The 16411-nt window shown below is 50.0% G+C and overlaps 3 protein-coding genes across 3 annotated transcripts; 2 read left to right on the forward strand and 1 right to left on the reverse strand.

The window, feature by feature from the left end:
• Positions 1 to 909: 909 nt before the first annotated feature.
• Tmem190 (transmembrane protein 190) lies at positions 910 to 2372 on the forward strand. Its single transcript, XM_041654509.1, has 5 exons — positions 910 to 967; positions 1059 to 1094; positions 1764 to 1889; positions 1977 to 2061; positions 2144 to 2372. The coding sequence occupies exons 1-5, from the start codon at positions 910 to 912 to the stop codon at positions 2370 to 2372; spliced, it is 534 nt and encodes a 177-aa protein (XP_041510443.1).
• Positions 2373 to 3411: 1039 nt separating this feature from the next.
• Positions 3412 to 8950, reverse strand: Tmem238 (transmembrane protein 238). Its single transcript, XM_041654191.1, has 2 exons — positions 8343 to 8950; positions 3412 to 3517 (listed from the first exon to the last, which is right to left on the reverse strand). The coding sequence occupies exon 1, from the start codon at positions 8878 to 8880 to the stop codon at positions 8350 to 8352; it is 531 nt and encodes a 176-aa protein (XP_041510125.1). The 5' UTR covers positions 8881 to 8950; the 3' UTR covers positions 3412 to 3517; positions 8343 to 8349.
• A 3505-nt stretch (positions 8951 to 12455) lies between these two features.
• Positions 12456 to 14386, forward strand: Rpl28 (ribosomal protein L28). The gene is made up of 5 exons (XM_041653979.1): positions 12456 to 12524; positions 12835 to 12923; positions 13021 to 13144; positions 13585 to 13703; positions 14247 to 14386. Exons 2-5 carry the CDS (start codon positions 12843 to 12845, stop codon positions 14334 to 14336), a joined length of 414 nt encoding a protein of 137 aa, XP_041509913.1. The 5' UTR covers positions 12456 to 12524; positions 12835 to 12842; the 3' UTR covers positions 14337 to 14386.
• The last annotated feature ends 2025 nt before the right edge of the window (positions 14387 to 16411 follow it).

Genomic DNA, 16411 nt, shown 5'->3' on the forward strand with positions numbered 1-16411 from the left:
CACTCCAGGAGTCCAGAGCCAATTGCAGACTGTCAGTCTGTCAGGAACTGAAGTCCCCTTCTCATTATGCCAAGTGGATATTGACTCAGGTGAACTAGAAACCATAGAGACACTGTCTCCCATGCCAGTCTGGCTTCCTGTAGGCCTGGTCCCTCGGCAAACTTGGATAGACCAAACACAAAGAAAACAACCTGAGATGCTCTGGTTTGTGCTCCCTCATGGGGAATTGAGTCTCTGTGGGGACCTGGAACTTTTGGCATGAGACACCATCACAACCACTAACAGTGTCTACACTACACCTCAAGCTCAGCTGGGCTAGGCATGGTCAGTCCTGTCCCTGGCATGTGAGGCCTGGTGCAGACTGAGACTCCCAGGGCCACCTCCATCAGCCAGCACTATCCCTTCCTCCTCCTGCTTTGGTTGCTGGGGAAACCTTCTCTAACAATGGGGCTCAATGAGACCTGAATGTCTTAGGGCCATTTTTCCTGGTTGCTAAAGCAGACTCCCTAGCAATGAGGCTTTCTGAACTTGGACCACTCGAGGACACTGGGTTAGGAAAGAAAGGAATTCTGTAGCTCAGAGATCTCTCCTGTCCCAGATCTGTACCCTGTCAGGTACCCCATGGAAAAGGAGAAACATCTCCAGACCCTGGTTTCTCGTTCCCTTGTCCTTTGCTAAGAAGGCTCTAAATCTGAAATCGCCCATGCCCACCCACCTCTTCTCCATAGATGCTAAGGGAAGCTACTTCGTCCAGGGCACCCCTCCTTGTGAACCCCTTGCTAAGGGAACTCCCTGGCAACAGAACTAAGAATTCTGGGGCTGAGGTTTTGGGGCGGGGCCAAGTTGTTGCTAGGGTGATGTCCTTCAAGGTTTCTCTCCACAGAGGGCCCAGAGGTCTGGGGAGGTAACATGGTGGGGTCTGGGGTTCCAGCTTTGGGCCTTCTCCTGCTGATGCTGGGCTCAGTAGGTGAGGGTACTGATAAGGACATTAGGGGGCTGTGGACAGGGCCACCTTGGCTGCCATACAATCTCCCAACACCACCCCTTTTCTCCCACAGATGCGAATGGAATCCAGGGATTTTTCTATCCATGGAGTAAGCAGGAGACAGAATCCTGGGGCTCCAGGGAGGGGATCCCAAATTAAGACTGCAGGGTCTGAGGGAGAAAGGCTGGGGTGTGGACTCCTGGATCTAGGAACATAACCTCTGGGTCTCAAGGGCTGAAGCCTTGACTTTGGGGTCTGAGGGAGGAAAAGTGGAGCCTGATCCCTAGGTCTGGAGGAAAGGCTAAGGCTTAGACCCCTCAGATCAGAAGAAAGAGTTCCAGGAAGTCAGCCCTGGGTATAGAGAGGGGTGCTAAGGCCTGGACCCCTAGATCTGAGGTAGATCAAGGGACTCAACCCCTAAGTCTGAAGGTGATGAAGAGCCTGTAAACTCTGATTATAAAGGAAGAGAGCTAGAGCTTTGATTCCTGTGTCTGAAGAAGGACTGGGGCCTAGAACCCTGGGTCTGAGGTCTCAGTAAGGAGAGCTGGGCCTTGACTCCCAGGTTTGAGGGAGGAGGGCTGTGGTATGGACCCTCTCAAGGAAGGGGTCTGGGGTCTGGGGTCCAGGTCTGAGGGAGGAGGGATGGGTCTGGACTTGTGGGTCCTATGTACAATAGTGTCCAAAACACAGCACCCCAGCCCCACAGCCTGGCCTTGGCACCCTTGTGTCTGTAGCCTTCGAGGCCAGTTCTGTTACTGTCTATTGTGGTGGCCCTCAGGTTGTGAGGGAGATGTGTGGGACCGAGAGAGCTGTGGGGGTCAGGCCGCCATTGAGAACCCCAACCTCTGCCTCCGCCTGCGATGCTGCTACCGGGACGGTGTGTGCTATCATCAACGGCCAGACGGTGAGTGGCCTGGTCCAAATCTGGATGTTGAGAGAGTGAGGGGTACAACCACTGGACCCCTGGACCTTCCTCTTCCCCCTTTTCTAGAAAATATGCGCAGGAAGCACATGTGGGCGCTGGGCTGGACCTGCGGAAGCCTGCTCTTCCTGATCGCCAGCATCTGCCTCTTCTGGTGAGTGCAGTGGGCGAGCCGCAGGCTTGGCTCCCCACACAAGGTGCAGGCAGTTCTGGCTGAAATATGCTCTCCCCACCAGGTGGGCCAAGCGCCAAGACAAGCTGCACCTGCCACGGTTTCTCGTGGGGAAATGCGAGCTGTCCCGGACAGTCTCCCTACTGTCTAAGGACCGACCATCGGTCAGCAAGAAGTCAACCACAGCTGGCACACCTGTCTCGGTGCCCATGGAGGTGCTCGAACACTCAGGAGGAGGCACCGAACAGGAAGCTACAGAAGCCGCGGAGGATACAGAGGGAGATGATGATTAGGGGCAGCCCTATAGGACCCCTCAATATAGATACGGCATATAAATGTGTGTCTTGTTTGGAGATCCGTGGGGAGCAGGTGGCTTTATGGGAACCACCATGCTCCGTGTGGATTTCGAGAAAGCTTATGGGGCAAGGGACTGAGTGGGCACACTGGGTTGTTAGGATTGGGGGCCATGAATTAAGTGTATGTGAGGGTCTGGTTTGAGTGAGTTCTGGGGACAGGTAGTGTGTGTCTGAATTGTGGAAGGGGACCAGAGGTTGTTCTGGGTGAGGGAGCTTGTGGTGAGCTACAAGGAAGTGAGCTTGCAGTAGGACAACTTGGGGTATTAGGAACATACATATCCATGGGAAGTGTCCTAGGTTGTCCTGTTTCAGGGAGCACTGCTGACAAACCCCTGCTCTCACACTTCTCCTGCCCCGTAGCACCAATGCCTGAGTGAGTACACAACAGTATGGGCTTGGGGCTGGAAACAGGCTCAATGGTTAAGAGCTCTGACAGTACTTCCAGGGGACCTGAGTTCAATCCCCAGCAACCCACATAACAGCTCACAACTGTCTGTAAATCCAGTTCCAGGAGATTCGACACCCATGGCAAAACACCAATGCACATTTAAAAAAAGAAGAAGAGGAGTATGGGCACCATCCAGCAAGGACTTCAGCTGTCCTGGAGTCCCCACTGGCCAAGTCTTTTCTTGGAAGTGTGTTGTCTGCATTCAGACTCAGCCTGCCCATTAGCTCTCTCTCCTAGTCTTGGAGGCATCCTGCAACAATGCCACCCTCGATAAGGACCACCCTCCCGCAGTAAATAGCTTGCAAGTATACCCCCGTTTCTGTTCTTGGAAGACCCAAACTACCCTAATGGATGTCTGGGCTGGATGCATGGGTCTGCACTCTAGATCCTCTCACCTCCCCAGTGCCCCTAGTGGAGGGCCAGTGAGAAGTCTAGGGCATCCTAGATAAAAGGTGGCTTGGCCTGGCAGGAAGGGTATATCACTCTCCTTCACCAGTTCAGGCCCTTAACCAGATAGGCAAACAGTGCTCCAAAACCGAGACATTTATCCAAGTGAGAGAACAGGCGGGTATCCTGGTGGCTGCGTGATGTCCGGGGCAGCTGCGCATCTGTAGGTCCGGGGGGATGAGGCTGTCTGTGGGAAGGAAAGGTGGGGTTAGTGACTAATTAGGATTGCTCCTCTTCTGGGGTCCCCTCCCATGAGCTGAGGAGCCCCTTACTCACTGATGAACACTCGCTGCAGAGCCCCAAGAGTGTGTGCGCACAAACGTGTGTGCTTTTAGCTCACTAGAATCCACTGATACAGGTGAGACAGTAACAGGAAAAAAGCCAAGAGAGGCACAGGAACAGACCTAGGGAGTCACAAAGGCAGGGAGATGAACAGAGATGGAGAAAACAGGCAAAAATAAAGAGAGAAACAGCTGGGGGCATCCCAACACCTGGAAGATTGGGAAAGAGGGTTTTCAAGGCCAGTGTGCAAGGCGTGGCTTAGTGGCCAGCCTGGGACACAGACAGTGAGATTCTGACTAAAAACAAAACAAGTGGCTGGAGAGATAGGTAAGGTTGCTTGCTACCAAGCCTGAAAACCTGTTTGCTGCCCTGGACCTGCATGGTGAGCACGCCCGCTGGTTCTCCTCCGACACCTCTCTGCACTCCAGAGCACACAGATACACACATACCCCAAAGACACAAATGTAATTAAAAACAAAATGAAAAACAAACCAAAAAAGAACCAAGTCAGATGAGGTGGCTTACACCTGTAACCTCAGCATTTAAGAGGCAGGAGAGTACCAGGCATTAAAAGTCCAGCCCTACCTATATGGAAGTTCAAGGCCACCCTTTGTAATGAGATTATGTTACGAAAGGAAAGGAAGGAGGAAGAGGGGGAGGAGGAAGGGAAAGAGAGGGAGGAGGAAAAAATTTGCCCACGCTTGGCGGTGGTGGCCCATGCCTTTAATCCCAACACTCGGAGACAAAGACAGCCAGATCTCTGTGAGTTCAACGCCAGCCTGGTCTACAGAGTGAGTTTCAGGACAGGTGCCAAAGCTACAGAGAAACCCTGCCTTGAAAAACAAAAACAAAAAAAACAAAAAAAGAAGAGAATACCTTTGTGTCAAAATTCAAGTTCTTTAAGGTCTATCCAAACGCACACTTCTGAGTAATGTCCAGGATCTACAAGAATCAGTTTAACTACAGATGGTTATTTTGGCATATGTCAAATGTTGTAATCCAACATTTCTTCATGCTTCACATATACATGACTGTTGAGTCTTTAAATATTATGTGTGTGTTTGGTTTTTTGAGACAGGGTTCAGGGTTTCTCTGTGTAGCCCTGGCTGTCCTAGAACTTGCTCTGTAGAACAGGCTGGCCTGGAACTCACAGAAATCCACCTGTCTCTGCCTCCTGAGTGCTGGGATTAAAGGTGTGAGCCACCACAATGTATGTTTTAAGGTTTATTTTTTGTTTTTTTGTTTTGTTTTTTTTTGTTTTTCGAGACAGGGTTTCTCTGCGGCTTTGGAGCCTGTCCTGGAACTAGCTCTGTAGACCAGGCTGGTCTCGAACTCACAGAGATCCGCCTGCCTCTGCCTCCCGAGTGCTGGGATTAAAGGCGTGCGCCACCATCGCCCGGCTAAGGTTTATTTTTTATTTTATGTGTGTGAATATTTTGCCTGCTTGTGTACCACACATGTGTCTTATGCCTTTGGAGGCCAGAAGAATGCATAAGATTTCCTGGAATTGGAATTGTAGACACTTGTGAGCCAACATGTGGGTGCTAAGAATGGAACTCAGGCCCTCTGCAAGAGCAGCCAGTGTTCCTAACCTCTGAGCCGTCTCTCCAGCCCCTCTTCTGGTGTTTTGAAACAGTCTCACTATTACAGTCCTGGCTAGCCTGGAACTCACTATGTACATTAGGCTGGTCTTGAACTTCCTGAGTGCTGGAACTATAGGATTACCAACTGCGTCTGGTTTTATGTGGTGCTCAGAATTGAACCCAGGGTTCATGAATTCTAGGTAAGCTCTGTACAGCTGAACTACATACACCCCCAGTTCATTTTTTTCCCCTTTGGTTTATCAAGATACGGTTTCCGTGTGGATCAGCTCTGGCTGTCCTGGAACTCGCTTTATAGACCAGGCTGGCCTTGAACTCACAAAGATCTGCCTGCCCCTGCCTCCGGAGCTGGGATTAAAGGTGCACGCCCTTACAGCCCAGCTTTGCTGCTCATTCTTTCACTTTCCTCCTTTGAACTATAGAACATAGAATCCAATCCTTAGCTCTCACAAAGTACAGAATCAAATTCATATTACTCTGGATGCCCAGGAGAAAAGTAAGAGTATCTTAGACTAGTGAGATGGCTAATAGGTAAAAGTGCTTGCCATAGAATCCTGACAATCTAAACTCTATGGTGGAAGGAGAGAACCCATTCATGAAAGCTGTCCTCTGACTTGCACTCACTAGTGCACCCCACCCGTGCGAGTGTGCGTGCATGAGCACACAGACACACACCCAGAAGGTTTTAGGATTTAATTCTTGTACAGAAATCCCACCGAGGAAATCATCCATTCATTCCAATCCACCTACACACCCATCCACTTAGTCACACATCTACCTGCCCAAACTATCCATCCAACCACTCACGAGCTTCTATCCATCCAATCCTATTTATTCACACACCCATTCACATATTACATCTACCTATTATCTAATCTGATGCTGAAGCAGGAAGACCCCACACTGTGAACCTGGGGTACACAGCAAGACCCTGTCTCAAAAACAAAACCATCTATTCACCATTTTATCCATCCATCAACAAATCCATTCATCAATTCTGTCTGCTCCCATGCACCCAATTCATCAATCAACTCTTCTATAAACCATTCATCATCAATCCACCCCATCCATCAGCCAACTCATCCATTATCCATCCTCTCATCTATCAACTAAAATGCATCCATCCATCTACCAACCCTCCATTCATCAATCTGTAACACATTTATCCATCCTCCATCCGCCATCTACTTCTTGATCCATCCTTCCACTTGCCTATCCATCATCAACCTTTCCTGAGTTCACAGTTTTTGCTGGGTAGTGTTAGGAACAAAGACACCAAAGATCTGGCTGGGCTTTACCGTCAGCCGTGAGAACCAGCTCCCAGAGACGGACTCTATGGCTATCTGAGCAGCAACAGGAGTGGCTCAGACAACAGAAATACTCAAAGGAGGGGCTGGAGAGATGGCTCAGTGGTTAAGAGCATTGCCCGCTCTTCCAAAGGTCCTGAGTTCAATTCCCGGCAACCACATGGTGGCTCACAACCATCTGTAATGAGGTCTGGTGTCCGCTTCTGGCGTGCAGACATACACACAGACAGAATATTGTATACATAATAAATAAATAAAATTCTAAAAAAAAAAAAAGAAATACTCAAAGGAGGGCAAAGGAGCAAGGTGGTGCCTAAAGAACACGCAGGAAGCTTCCTGGCTGGACTGTGGACAGCAAGGACCCTCCTAGTTAGAAGGACGTCTGTCTGCCTGTCTGTCTGTCTGTGGTCTGAGAGATGGAAGTGCAAATAAAGTGTGGAAGGAGCTAGCCGCCGGGCAGTGGCCTTTAATCCCAGCACTCGGGAGGAGCTCTGAGTTTGAGAACAGCCTTGTCTACAGGGCGAGTGCCAGGACAGTCAGAGCTACACAGAGAAACTCTTGTCTTGAAAAATAAACACAAACGAGCTGGATGGTAGTGGTGCACGCCTTTAATCCCAGCACTCGGGAGGCAGAGGCAGGCGGATCTCTGTGAGTTTGAGGCCAACCTGGTCTATAGAGCTAGTTCCAGGACAGACTCCAAAACTACAGAGAAACCCTGTCTCAAAAAAGAAAGAAAAAAAAGAAAGGCTATATGAAAAAAGGAAACACAAACGAACAAAAGCATGTGGAAGAAGCAGAACTAAAAGGAAGAGGTTCCACACATTGGCAAGTGGCCTGGGTTTAATAAGAGGGCAAGAGAGGGAGTCCTAGCTCGTCTTTGAGCAAGAGCAGGAAAGCCAAAGAAGTGTGTTTAAGGCTGGAGAGATGGTTTAGTGGTTAAAGGCGCTGGCTGCTCTTCCAAAGGACTTGAGTTTAACCAGGCAAGCCAGGTTCATTGGGTAAAGGTGCTTACCAATTAGGTCTGATGACCTGAGTTTGATGTCCAGGACCCACATGGTGGCAGGAGAGAACAGGAGAACAGATGCCCACAAAATCATTGTGCCACAAATGTACACAAATAGATAAGCGTAATTAAAAAATAAATTTGGAGGGCTGGAGAGATAGATGCATGGTTAAGAGTTCTTTGAGAGAGAGAGAGAGAGAGAGAGAGAGAGAGAGAGAGAGAGAGAATGGGGTAAAGGGAGAGAGAGGGAGGGAGAAAGAAACCGCCTGTAACTCCAGTAGTGGTGGAGAATGCCTTTAATCCCAGCACTAGGGAGGCAGAGGCAAGCCAACCTCTCTGAATTCAAGGGCAAGGGCAGTCTGGTCTATAAATCAAGTCCCAGGACTGCCAGTTACATCGTGAGAACTTTTCTTAAAAACAAAACAAAACAAAAAAACAGCAGAGGAAGGGAAGGGAATGAGGGTGATTTCCCTCGCCACGTGCCCACTGTTTCTTGGTCTCTGCCTTCTCATTAGGGCAGCAGGTCTGGACAAATGGCGCTCTTCCACCTGCACACTGTGTGGTCCAGACAAGAGTGGCACCTCCCTTATTGTACAGTAAAAGTAATGAACTCAGAGAACTGAGTACAGAGAGCGGATGGAATGAGGCCTGTTGCACGTGGAGTAAAGGAGCAAAGGGAGGGTGCGCTGGGATGGCTAACCTTGTCCCACCCATCCTTCAGCGTCTCTGCTATCTCTGACTCACTCCCCTCCTGCCTCCCCTTTCGGCGACGTGTCAGTCTCCCCACCATCACCTCTCACTCTTTCTACGTGTCCTCACCTGGGGCTCACTCGCTGCCCGCGCCCGCCGCTCCAGGCCCCGCCTCGAGCGTGGCGAGCTGCAGACGCACCCGGCGGGAGCCGGAGGCGGACGTCTGGGGCGTGCGGGCGGCTCTGCGCGCTGCGCGGAGACCCGGTGACGCCCGGGGACCGGCGGTGGCGGGCGCCGACCAGCGGCGGGACAGCTTGCGCGCAAGGCGTGCGATCGCCGAGGGCCTCAGGCCGTAGTCGCGCTCGAGCTCCTGGCGCGAGATCTCGATGTTGCCGGTGTACCAGAGGATCCAGCCCAGCAGGCTCAAGAAGACCAGCAGCGCCCCAGAGTAGATGAGCAGGTCCCCGAAGTCGCGGCCACGCACCTGCAGCTGCGCGAACACGCCGGTCAGAAGCGCCGCCATGCCCGCCACGTCCAAGGCTACCGCCAGCAGCAGCGCCATGCGGCAGCGGCCCAGGCCGGTGGCCGGAGCCGGTGCGGGCGCCGGTGGGGACGAGGCGCCGACCGGTGACGCCTGTGAGCCGCACACCGGTGACACCGCCGCCATGGCGCTCGGTGCCCCGCCGCCGCCTGCTCCCCGAGAACGTCCCGGGGTGAGGCTGCCCGGGGCGGGGTCAGGGCCCGGCGCCAGGTGTGCCCAATGCCTGCATGGTCACCTGAGCCAGACTGGAGCTCACAGCCAGGTGGCTCAAGTCTGGGAGGGAGCAGCAGCCGGCGCACGACCCTGCCCTGGCGCCAGGTGACTAGGGCCAAACTTGAAGAAGGCGAAATGGAGTTAGCTAGATGTTGTTGTTTTTTTTTAATAATTTTTATTAGATATATTCTTTTTTTTTTTTTGGTTTTTCGAGACAGGGTTTCTCTGTGGTTTTGGAGCCTGTCCTGGAACTAGCTCTTGTAGACCAGGCTGGTCTCAAACTCACAGAGATCCGCCTGCCTCTGCCTCCCAAGTGCTGGGGTTAAAGGCGTGCGCCACCACCGCCCGGCAGATATATTCATTTTATCTTATGTGTGTTTCGCCTACCTATGTGTGTGTGTGTGAGTACACCCTGTGCGTGCACACTTGGTGCCCACAGAAGTCAGAAGAGGTTATTGGATCCACTGGAACTGAGGTTATGGATGATTGTGAACCACCATGTCGGTGCTAAGAATCAGCTCCTCTGTAAGAGTAACAGGTGTTCTTAAACGCTGAGCCATCTCTGTGATTATTTAGCGCCTGCCTCCTGCGGCCTCCACCTGACCCATGGTGTACCCAAATGGTGATCAGAAACAATCGCTGGGCAGGCTGGGAATGTAGCTCCCCTGGTAAAGCTTAGCATGCACTTGTCAATCACAGCAGAAAAACATTCTCTGGGGCACAAGATCAGCAGGCAGAACCCCGAAACTCTTGCTCTTTGGGGATCTCCTGTGTTCACTGCAGGGCCGTGTGAACTCAAGGTGGGAAAATGAACCCATCAGTACACGAAGGTCAGGGCTGCGGGCTGCGCTAGTCAGATGTGACCCTGACAAAACCCCTACCCTCACGTAGTTCCTAGACACACAATTCCCGAACTTCCCAGGAATGGTGTCCCAAAGGAGGTGGCATGGAAACTGTGGCTTTTTGTTTGTTTATTTATTTTTTTTTTTTTTTGTTTTTCGAGATAGGGTTTTTCTATGTATCTGCCCTAGAATTCGCTTTGTAGACCAGGCTGGCTTCGAACTCAGAGATCCGCTTGCTTCTGCCTCCCAAGTGCTGGGATTGAATGCTTGGGCCACTACTAACTGGTGGAAACTGTGGCTTTTTTTATTGATAGATGCATCTAGAAAACATCCTTTCCTGCTGTGGAAGCTGATCCCTGAAGATGGTTTTGACTTAGTGGATATGGCCAGGGCACTCTGAGGCACTCTGAGGTGGGGGGCCGTGTGGAATACTAAGGGAACCAACAGCAGTTACAGGAAACCCCTGATCTCCCACACATCTGCTCCCCCCGAGTGAAGGAAACATCGGGACAGTTCTGTCTAGGTTCTCCCAAGACTGTCTAGTTTCAGAGTTGAAGAAGATTCAGGATGATGGATGGAGGAGGAAGTTAGATGTTCCTTAGTGATGTAGCCACTGTAAAGTGTATTTGCTCCTGTAAACAGACTCCCACCCATGAGCCTGTAAACAATACAAAGGACACTCCCTGGGACATACACACACACACACACCACACACACATACAAATTAACAGCCATGGGAGAAGGGACAAGAGTGTGGGTGTGGGTGTCTGACTATGACCAAAATACATTATATACACATATGAAAATATATAAACCCACTTTATACATAATTAATAAATGCTAACAAAACATTAAAAAGACTGTAGAGCAGATTGCTGTGAGCTATTGCTAAGGACAGACATGGAGTATTTCTGCATAGACTGAGCCAGGCATGAGATAATAAAGTTGGGGTTTTTTGTTGTTGTTGTTGTTTTTTTGTTTTTGTTTTTTTTTTTTTGAGGTTTCTCTGTATAACAGCCCTAGCTGTCCTGGAACTAGCTCTTGTAGACAAGGCTGGCCTCGAACTCACAGAGATCCACTTGACCGGTGAGAAAAGAGGTCTGACAGTGGCCTGCTGGGCACTGGTGCTCTCCTGGGAGACAGTTCTGTGATCATGAAGAAAAACAGAACCGTCCTGAAGTCTCCATGCCACATCAGTGCTTAAAACAGCCTATTCATCCATTTATCATGTCATGAGGACAGGAGTACAGCTCAGAGCGTAAGGTCACTTGCTTTTCTTGCAGCGGACCATGGTTTGGTTCCCAGCACCCACTCATGTGGCAGCTAACAGCTGCCTCTAATTCTAGCTCCAGGAGATTAGATTTCTTTTGGACTGAGGGTTCTTGCACTTCACATGTGAACACAACACCCCCATACATCATAACTAAAAATAAATAAATCTGGGGCTGGAGAGATGACTCAGTTAAAAGTACTGGCTGTCCTTCCAGAGGATCCAGCATTTTTTTTGTTTTGTTTTGTTTTTCGAGGCAGGGTTTTTCTGTAGCTTTGGAGCCTGTCCTGGAACTTGCTCTGTTGACCAGGTTGGCCTCGAACTCATGGAGATCCACCTGGAGGACCCAGATTTTATTCCCAGCACCCACGTGATGGTCCACAGCTGTAACTCTTGCCTGGTTCCCTCCTCTGGCCTCTGCAGGCACCAGGCAAACACATAGCCCCCAAACATATATCCAGGCAAAAACAATAAAACACACACACACACAAACCCAAATCATAAAAACTTATACATGTTACATAAAAAGAAATAAGTAGGGGCTACAGAAATGGCTCGGTTGTCTGTAATTTTAGTTCTAGGGGATCTATCACCCTCACACAGACATACAAGCAGATAAAAAAAAAAAACCAATGCACATAAAATAAAAAAGAAATAGGCTTTAAAAAATAAATAAATCTCTTTTTATAACAGGGAGGGCAATTCAGCTGAATACTTACTACTGAATTCGCCCACGTTTATTTTTCATACGCTTTTATATCCCAATACAAAAGGGCGGGAGAGAAGGCAAAAGACTGCTTTAACGTGACACAAAGGACAACTGGAACAGTTACTTACTTCAGTACTTGAGACATCATGTATTTCCTGAGTAAAGAAAGCAATTGATGTTTTGGGCAAGATATGCAGGGAAAACACCCTAGACCAAGTATCCTGTATCAACCCACTCCCTATGTCAAACCATTTTTTTTTAAATAAATAAATCTTAAAATCAAGTATTAAGCCTGGTGTGATGACGCACTCCTGGTATTCTCAAGGGAGGATCAGATAGATAAGAGAGCAATAGCCTTTTTCAAAATGTTTATTTAGTGCCCACCATGTGCTAAGTGCTAATTGAACAGACCAGAGGGATGGTGTGAGCCTCTACTTTTCGAAACCTCTCGGAAAGCCAGTCACTGACCCCCGAAAACTTCCCAACCGCCCACGGCGGGGCAACGTTCCACCGCGAGAAAGCCTCCGGATCTCCAGCCGAAGATTTCCGAAGGTTTCCGAGCGGTACGCGAAGGCGACAACCAAAACGACTGGGAGGCGGAACCCAAGAACCGGAGGAAGCTGGATGGCCAGCTTCAGGAGCGACCGGGGAGGAAGCGGAAATGCGTTACCACTTTAAAGGCGTCGACCCGCCCCTAGCGCTCCTCTTTCCGTCTCCGTCCGCCATAGAAGAAAAGGTGAGTGTGAGTCGTCTCCGTCCCTCGTGGCCGCCATCTCGCGCCCACCGCCTCAGTCTCCAGCCTATTTTCTCTTCTGGTGCCAAGTGCCATTAGCGGCACTCATCGCCGCCGGAAGTGCAGCCTTAGTTCCCCCCCCCCCACACACCTTTCAGTCGCAGCCGCCGTAGTTCGGCTTGCCTCCTTTGGTCGCCGGTTCCTGCCTGAAGGAGCTTTTCATCGTTGTTTCCCGGCGCTCCTGGTTACCTGGGCGACATAGCCTAGCTTGCTTCTCTGCTTCACATCTTTCACGTGCCCCGTTTCCCCGTAGGCGCCGCCATGTCTGCGCATCTGCAATGGATGGTCGTTCGGAACTGCTCCAGTTTCCTGATCAAGAGGAATAAGCAGACGTACAGCACCGTAAGTGAGGCCGGTGTGGGAGAGGTATTCTGGGGTCCTTGGTTGTGGGCCCTTCGCGTGTCTTCCGGCCTGAATTTACCATCTCCTGCATCTCCAGGAACCCAATAATCTGAAAGCCCGTAACTCCTTCCGCTACAACGGGCTGATCCACCGCAAGACAGTGGGAGTGGAGCCCGCGGCCGACGGCAAAGGGGTCGTGGTGGTCATGAAACGCAGATCCGGTGAGCCTTTGCAGACAGGAGGTCTCTTTTCCAGGGCCCAGAGTATCCCTAGTGTTGCCTGGGGAATCTTCTGCCTTGCCAGCCGTGTAAGTCAGAAGTGGAGAAATTAGAAGTGCTTCACTGAGGGAATTAGCTCTACGTAGAATCGTGTGGCTTTTAAGGACAGCCCTCTACACCTCGCTGTCCTGGAACTCTGTAGGCTGGCTTCGAACTCAAGGAGCTCGACCTGCCTCCTGAGTGCTGGATTAGTAGCTTGTGCTATATTCCTGCTGTATCCGATGTTTAAAGATGAGGAATGGGTTTTCCACAGTCTTCGGTTAAGACTGACCTGTGTGATCCCTTAATGAGTGTTCTGAATGGGCAGTCATTTGGGTGAGGAGGTTCTGTGTTCCTATCTGGGAGATGCACAGACGGACTGACTCCTAGACTCCCCATACCAGGTCAGCGCAAACCAGCTACTTCTTACGTAAGGACCACCATCAACAAGAATGCACGGGCCACCCTGAGCAGCATCAGACACATGATCCGAAAGAACAAGTACCGCCCCGATCTGCGCATGGTGAGTGATGAAATCTTTAGGGCAGGAGGGTAGCTGGTACTGTGCCTGCTGGAGGGACTGGATGTAGGCCTGGCTGGCTACTTGACTATTATTAGCGGGAACTAGACTGAAGAATCCTGATTTCGGAGCTGGACAGATGGCTCAGAGGTTAAGAGCACTGGCTGCTCTTACAGAGGTCCTGAGTTCAATTCCCAGCACCGACAGGGTGGCTTACAACCATTTGTAATGAGATCCGATGCCCTCTTCTGGTATGCAGGCAGAATCTGCATACATGATAAATAAATACTTAAAAAAAAAAGCCGGGCAGTGGTGGCGCAGGCCTTTAATCCCAGCATTTGGAAGGCAGAGGCAGGTGGATCTCTGTGAGTTCGAGACCAACCTGGTCTACAGAGCTAGTTCCAGGACAGGCTCCAAAACCACAGAGAAACCCTGTCTCGAAAAAGCAAAAAAAAAAAAATCTTGATTTCCCCAGCCCTTGGAAGCAGGCAGTAGTAAGTGGGGGTTGTTTGAGTTGATGAGCTAAGTTTCCTATCCCATCCTCAGGCGGCCATCCGCAGGGCCAGTGCCATCCTACGAAGCCAAAAGCCTGTGGTGGTGAAGAGGAAACGGACCCGTCCCACCAAGAGCTCCTGAGCCCTACACCCCAGAAGCAATAAAGAGTCTACTGACTTTTTTCAACCATCTCCATTGGGCTTCCATATTTGTGACTCATTCATTGAGCTGTTCATCAAAAGGGCTAGCTAGACACATGGGGAATGGAGCATTGGGTGATCACTCTTTCTAACTCTCTGACTTCAGGTCTAAATGTTTCCTCTGTATTTTAGAGATTGTCTTCTGCCTGAAAGAATTCCGGGTTAAAGGGTGTTCGCTGGGCCATCTGAACACCAGCAAGAGTGAAGCATTACCAGACTGGGCTGGAGGCTGTAGGGAAGCCCAGTTGTTCATTCCCTGGGGGAGGAGAGTCGGGGCAAATAATGCAGAAGTGTCTGGTATCCTGAGACTGTCTAACCCACATTCCCCTGCTCTTTAGTTGACATGTGTTGTCAGAATGAAGTGGGCTAATAGAAAGGCTGAGTGTGGGGCCTATAAAGTTCCGTGTCCGTCCATCTGACCTGTGAGATGGTGGTATTCTCTACTGCATGGCATTCTAGCTGTCACTGGGCGCCCTGCTGACCCAGGAAAAGATGGACAATAGGTTCATTTATATGTGTAATCTCAGCATTCTGGCAGGCTGAGGCAGGAGAATCGATATTAAGGCCATCCTATCTAAGGAAATAAAAACACATTTCTTTAACCCCAGGACTGGTTGGGGTTGGGGGCAGAAGCAGATGAATATTTAAGGCCAGCGTGGTCTACATGGCATCTCTGCAGACAACCAGGGTTAATGGACCCTGTCTGAAAAATAAACTGGGAGCAAGTGCAGCGCACCGAGGCCCTGGAGTGGCCATTTCTCATCTAACTGCTGTGAATCCAATGTTCACATATGGAGAGCTTGAGGCTCACATGGAAGAACTATCCATGTGCTGTCCCTGCTACACAACTGTCTGTGCTTTGACTTCTGGGACTGATTGAGCCTCTGTTCTAGTCTTTCCCGGTGCAATGGGAGAATTGCTGATGCTGGTGTCTCATCTAATTTATCCCCAGTCCTACTTAATCCAGGTCCTGTGGGATCTTTTTGAAATTAACTCATGGTTCCCCTTGTCTTCCCCACTAATAGGGAGGCCTGCCTCAGTTTGCCTTACTGAACTTAGTCCCTCAGTCCTTAAGCTACAAGTCAGACTGTTGTTAAGTATGGGGTTCTTTTATCCCACTGCAAAGAAAAGAGGCCAGCAGGGCCATTCAGATGACTTATCCATAGGAAAGGTAATAGGTTTTTCTTGAGAATTCTCTTGGCTGTTCTTGAACTTGCTCTGTAGGCCAGGCCGGCATCAAATTCAGGTTTTTTTTCCAGACAGGCTTGGACTATCTGGAGCTCATTCTGTAGCAACTGAAGTCCATCTTTTTGCCCCTCCCCAAAGGCAGCATTTCTCTGAAACAGTCCTGGCTATCCTGGAATTCACTCTGTAGACCAAGGTGGCCTTGAATTTACAGAGATCTTCTGGCCTCTGCCTCCAAAGTGCTGGGATTAAAGGCGTGCCCCCACTACCACTCTTCCACAATTGATGGTTTTCGATTTTTGAGATAGGGTTTCTCTGAAACAGCCCTATTTGTCCTGGAACTCTGTAGACCAGGCTAGTTTCAAACTCACAGCGATCCACTTGCCTCTACCTCCCAAGTGCTGGGATTAAAAGCATCTGCCACCACTTCCCAGCTCACAATTGATGTTTTTAAGATAGCTCCTCGTGACTTAACGGGGTATAAACATGAAATTTGCCCTCTTTGTAAAGACTGTGGTAGGTACATAGAAGCCATGATGTCTTGTGTCCTATGTTCTATATTTTGTTTTTTGTTGTCTGTTTCATTGTTTTTAGAAGCAGGGTTTTCCTGTATAACAAACCTAGCTGTCCTGGAACCATATCTTATAAACCAGGCTAGCCTCGAACTCACAGGGACTTACCTGCTCTGCCTTCTGAGTGCTGGGATTAAAGGTGTGCACCACCACCGCTCGGCTGTATCCTATATTTCTTTAAAGATAGGACTACATTGAACCTGGAGTTACTCTGAGAGGTAGCAAGCCCCTAGTTCTTGTCTCTGCCCACCTCAGTGCT

The sequence above is a fragment of the Microtus oregoni genome, unplaced genomic scaffold (genome assembly GCF_018167655.1).
Source record: "Microtus oregoni isolate MIOR12 unplaced genomic scaffold, Mior012 000006F_ref0000085, whole genome shotgun sequence".
Classification (NCBI taxonomy): domain Eukaryota; kingdom Metazoa; phylum Chordata; class Mammalia; order Rodentia; family Cricetidae; genus Microtus; species Microtus oregoni.

What these genes read in the sequence shown, in the direction of transcription:
- Tmem238 (XM_041654191.1), bottom strand. Translation starts at nt 8,880, where the DNA reads ATGGCGGCGGTGTCACCGGTGTGCGGCTCACAGGCGTCACCGGTCGGC.
- Tmem190 (XM_041654509.1), top strand. Translation starts at nt 910, where the DNA reads ATGGTGGGGTCTGGGGTTCCAGCTTTGGGCCTTCTCCTGCTGATGCTG. An exon ending in GCTGATGCTGGGCTCAGTAG is followed by an intron (nt 968 to 1,058) that starts GTGAGGGTACTG and finishes TTTCTCCCACAG; the next exon opens with ATGCGAATGGAATCCAGGGA. An exon ending in CTATCATCAACGGCCAGACG is followed by an intron (nt 1,890 to 1,976) that starts GTGAGTGGCCTG and finishes CCCCTTTTCTAG; the next exon opens with AAAATATGCGCAGGAAGCAC.
- Rpl28 (XM_041653979.1), top strand. Translation starts at nt 12,843, where the DNA reads ATGTCTGCGCATCTGCAATGGATGGTCGTTCGGAACTGCTCCAGTTTC. An exon ending in ATAAGCAGACGTACAGCACC is followed by an intron (nt 12,924 to 13,020) that starts GTAAGTGAGGCC and finishes CTGCATCTCCAG; the next exon opens with GAACCCAATAATCTGAAAGC. An exon ending in ACCGCCCCGATCTGCGCATG is followed by an intron (nt 13,704 to 14,246) that starts GTGAGTGATGAA and finishes TCCCATCCTCAG; the next exon opens with GCGGCCATCCGCAGGGCCAG.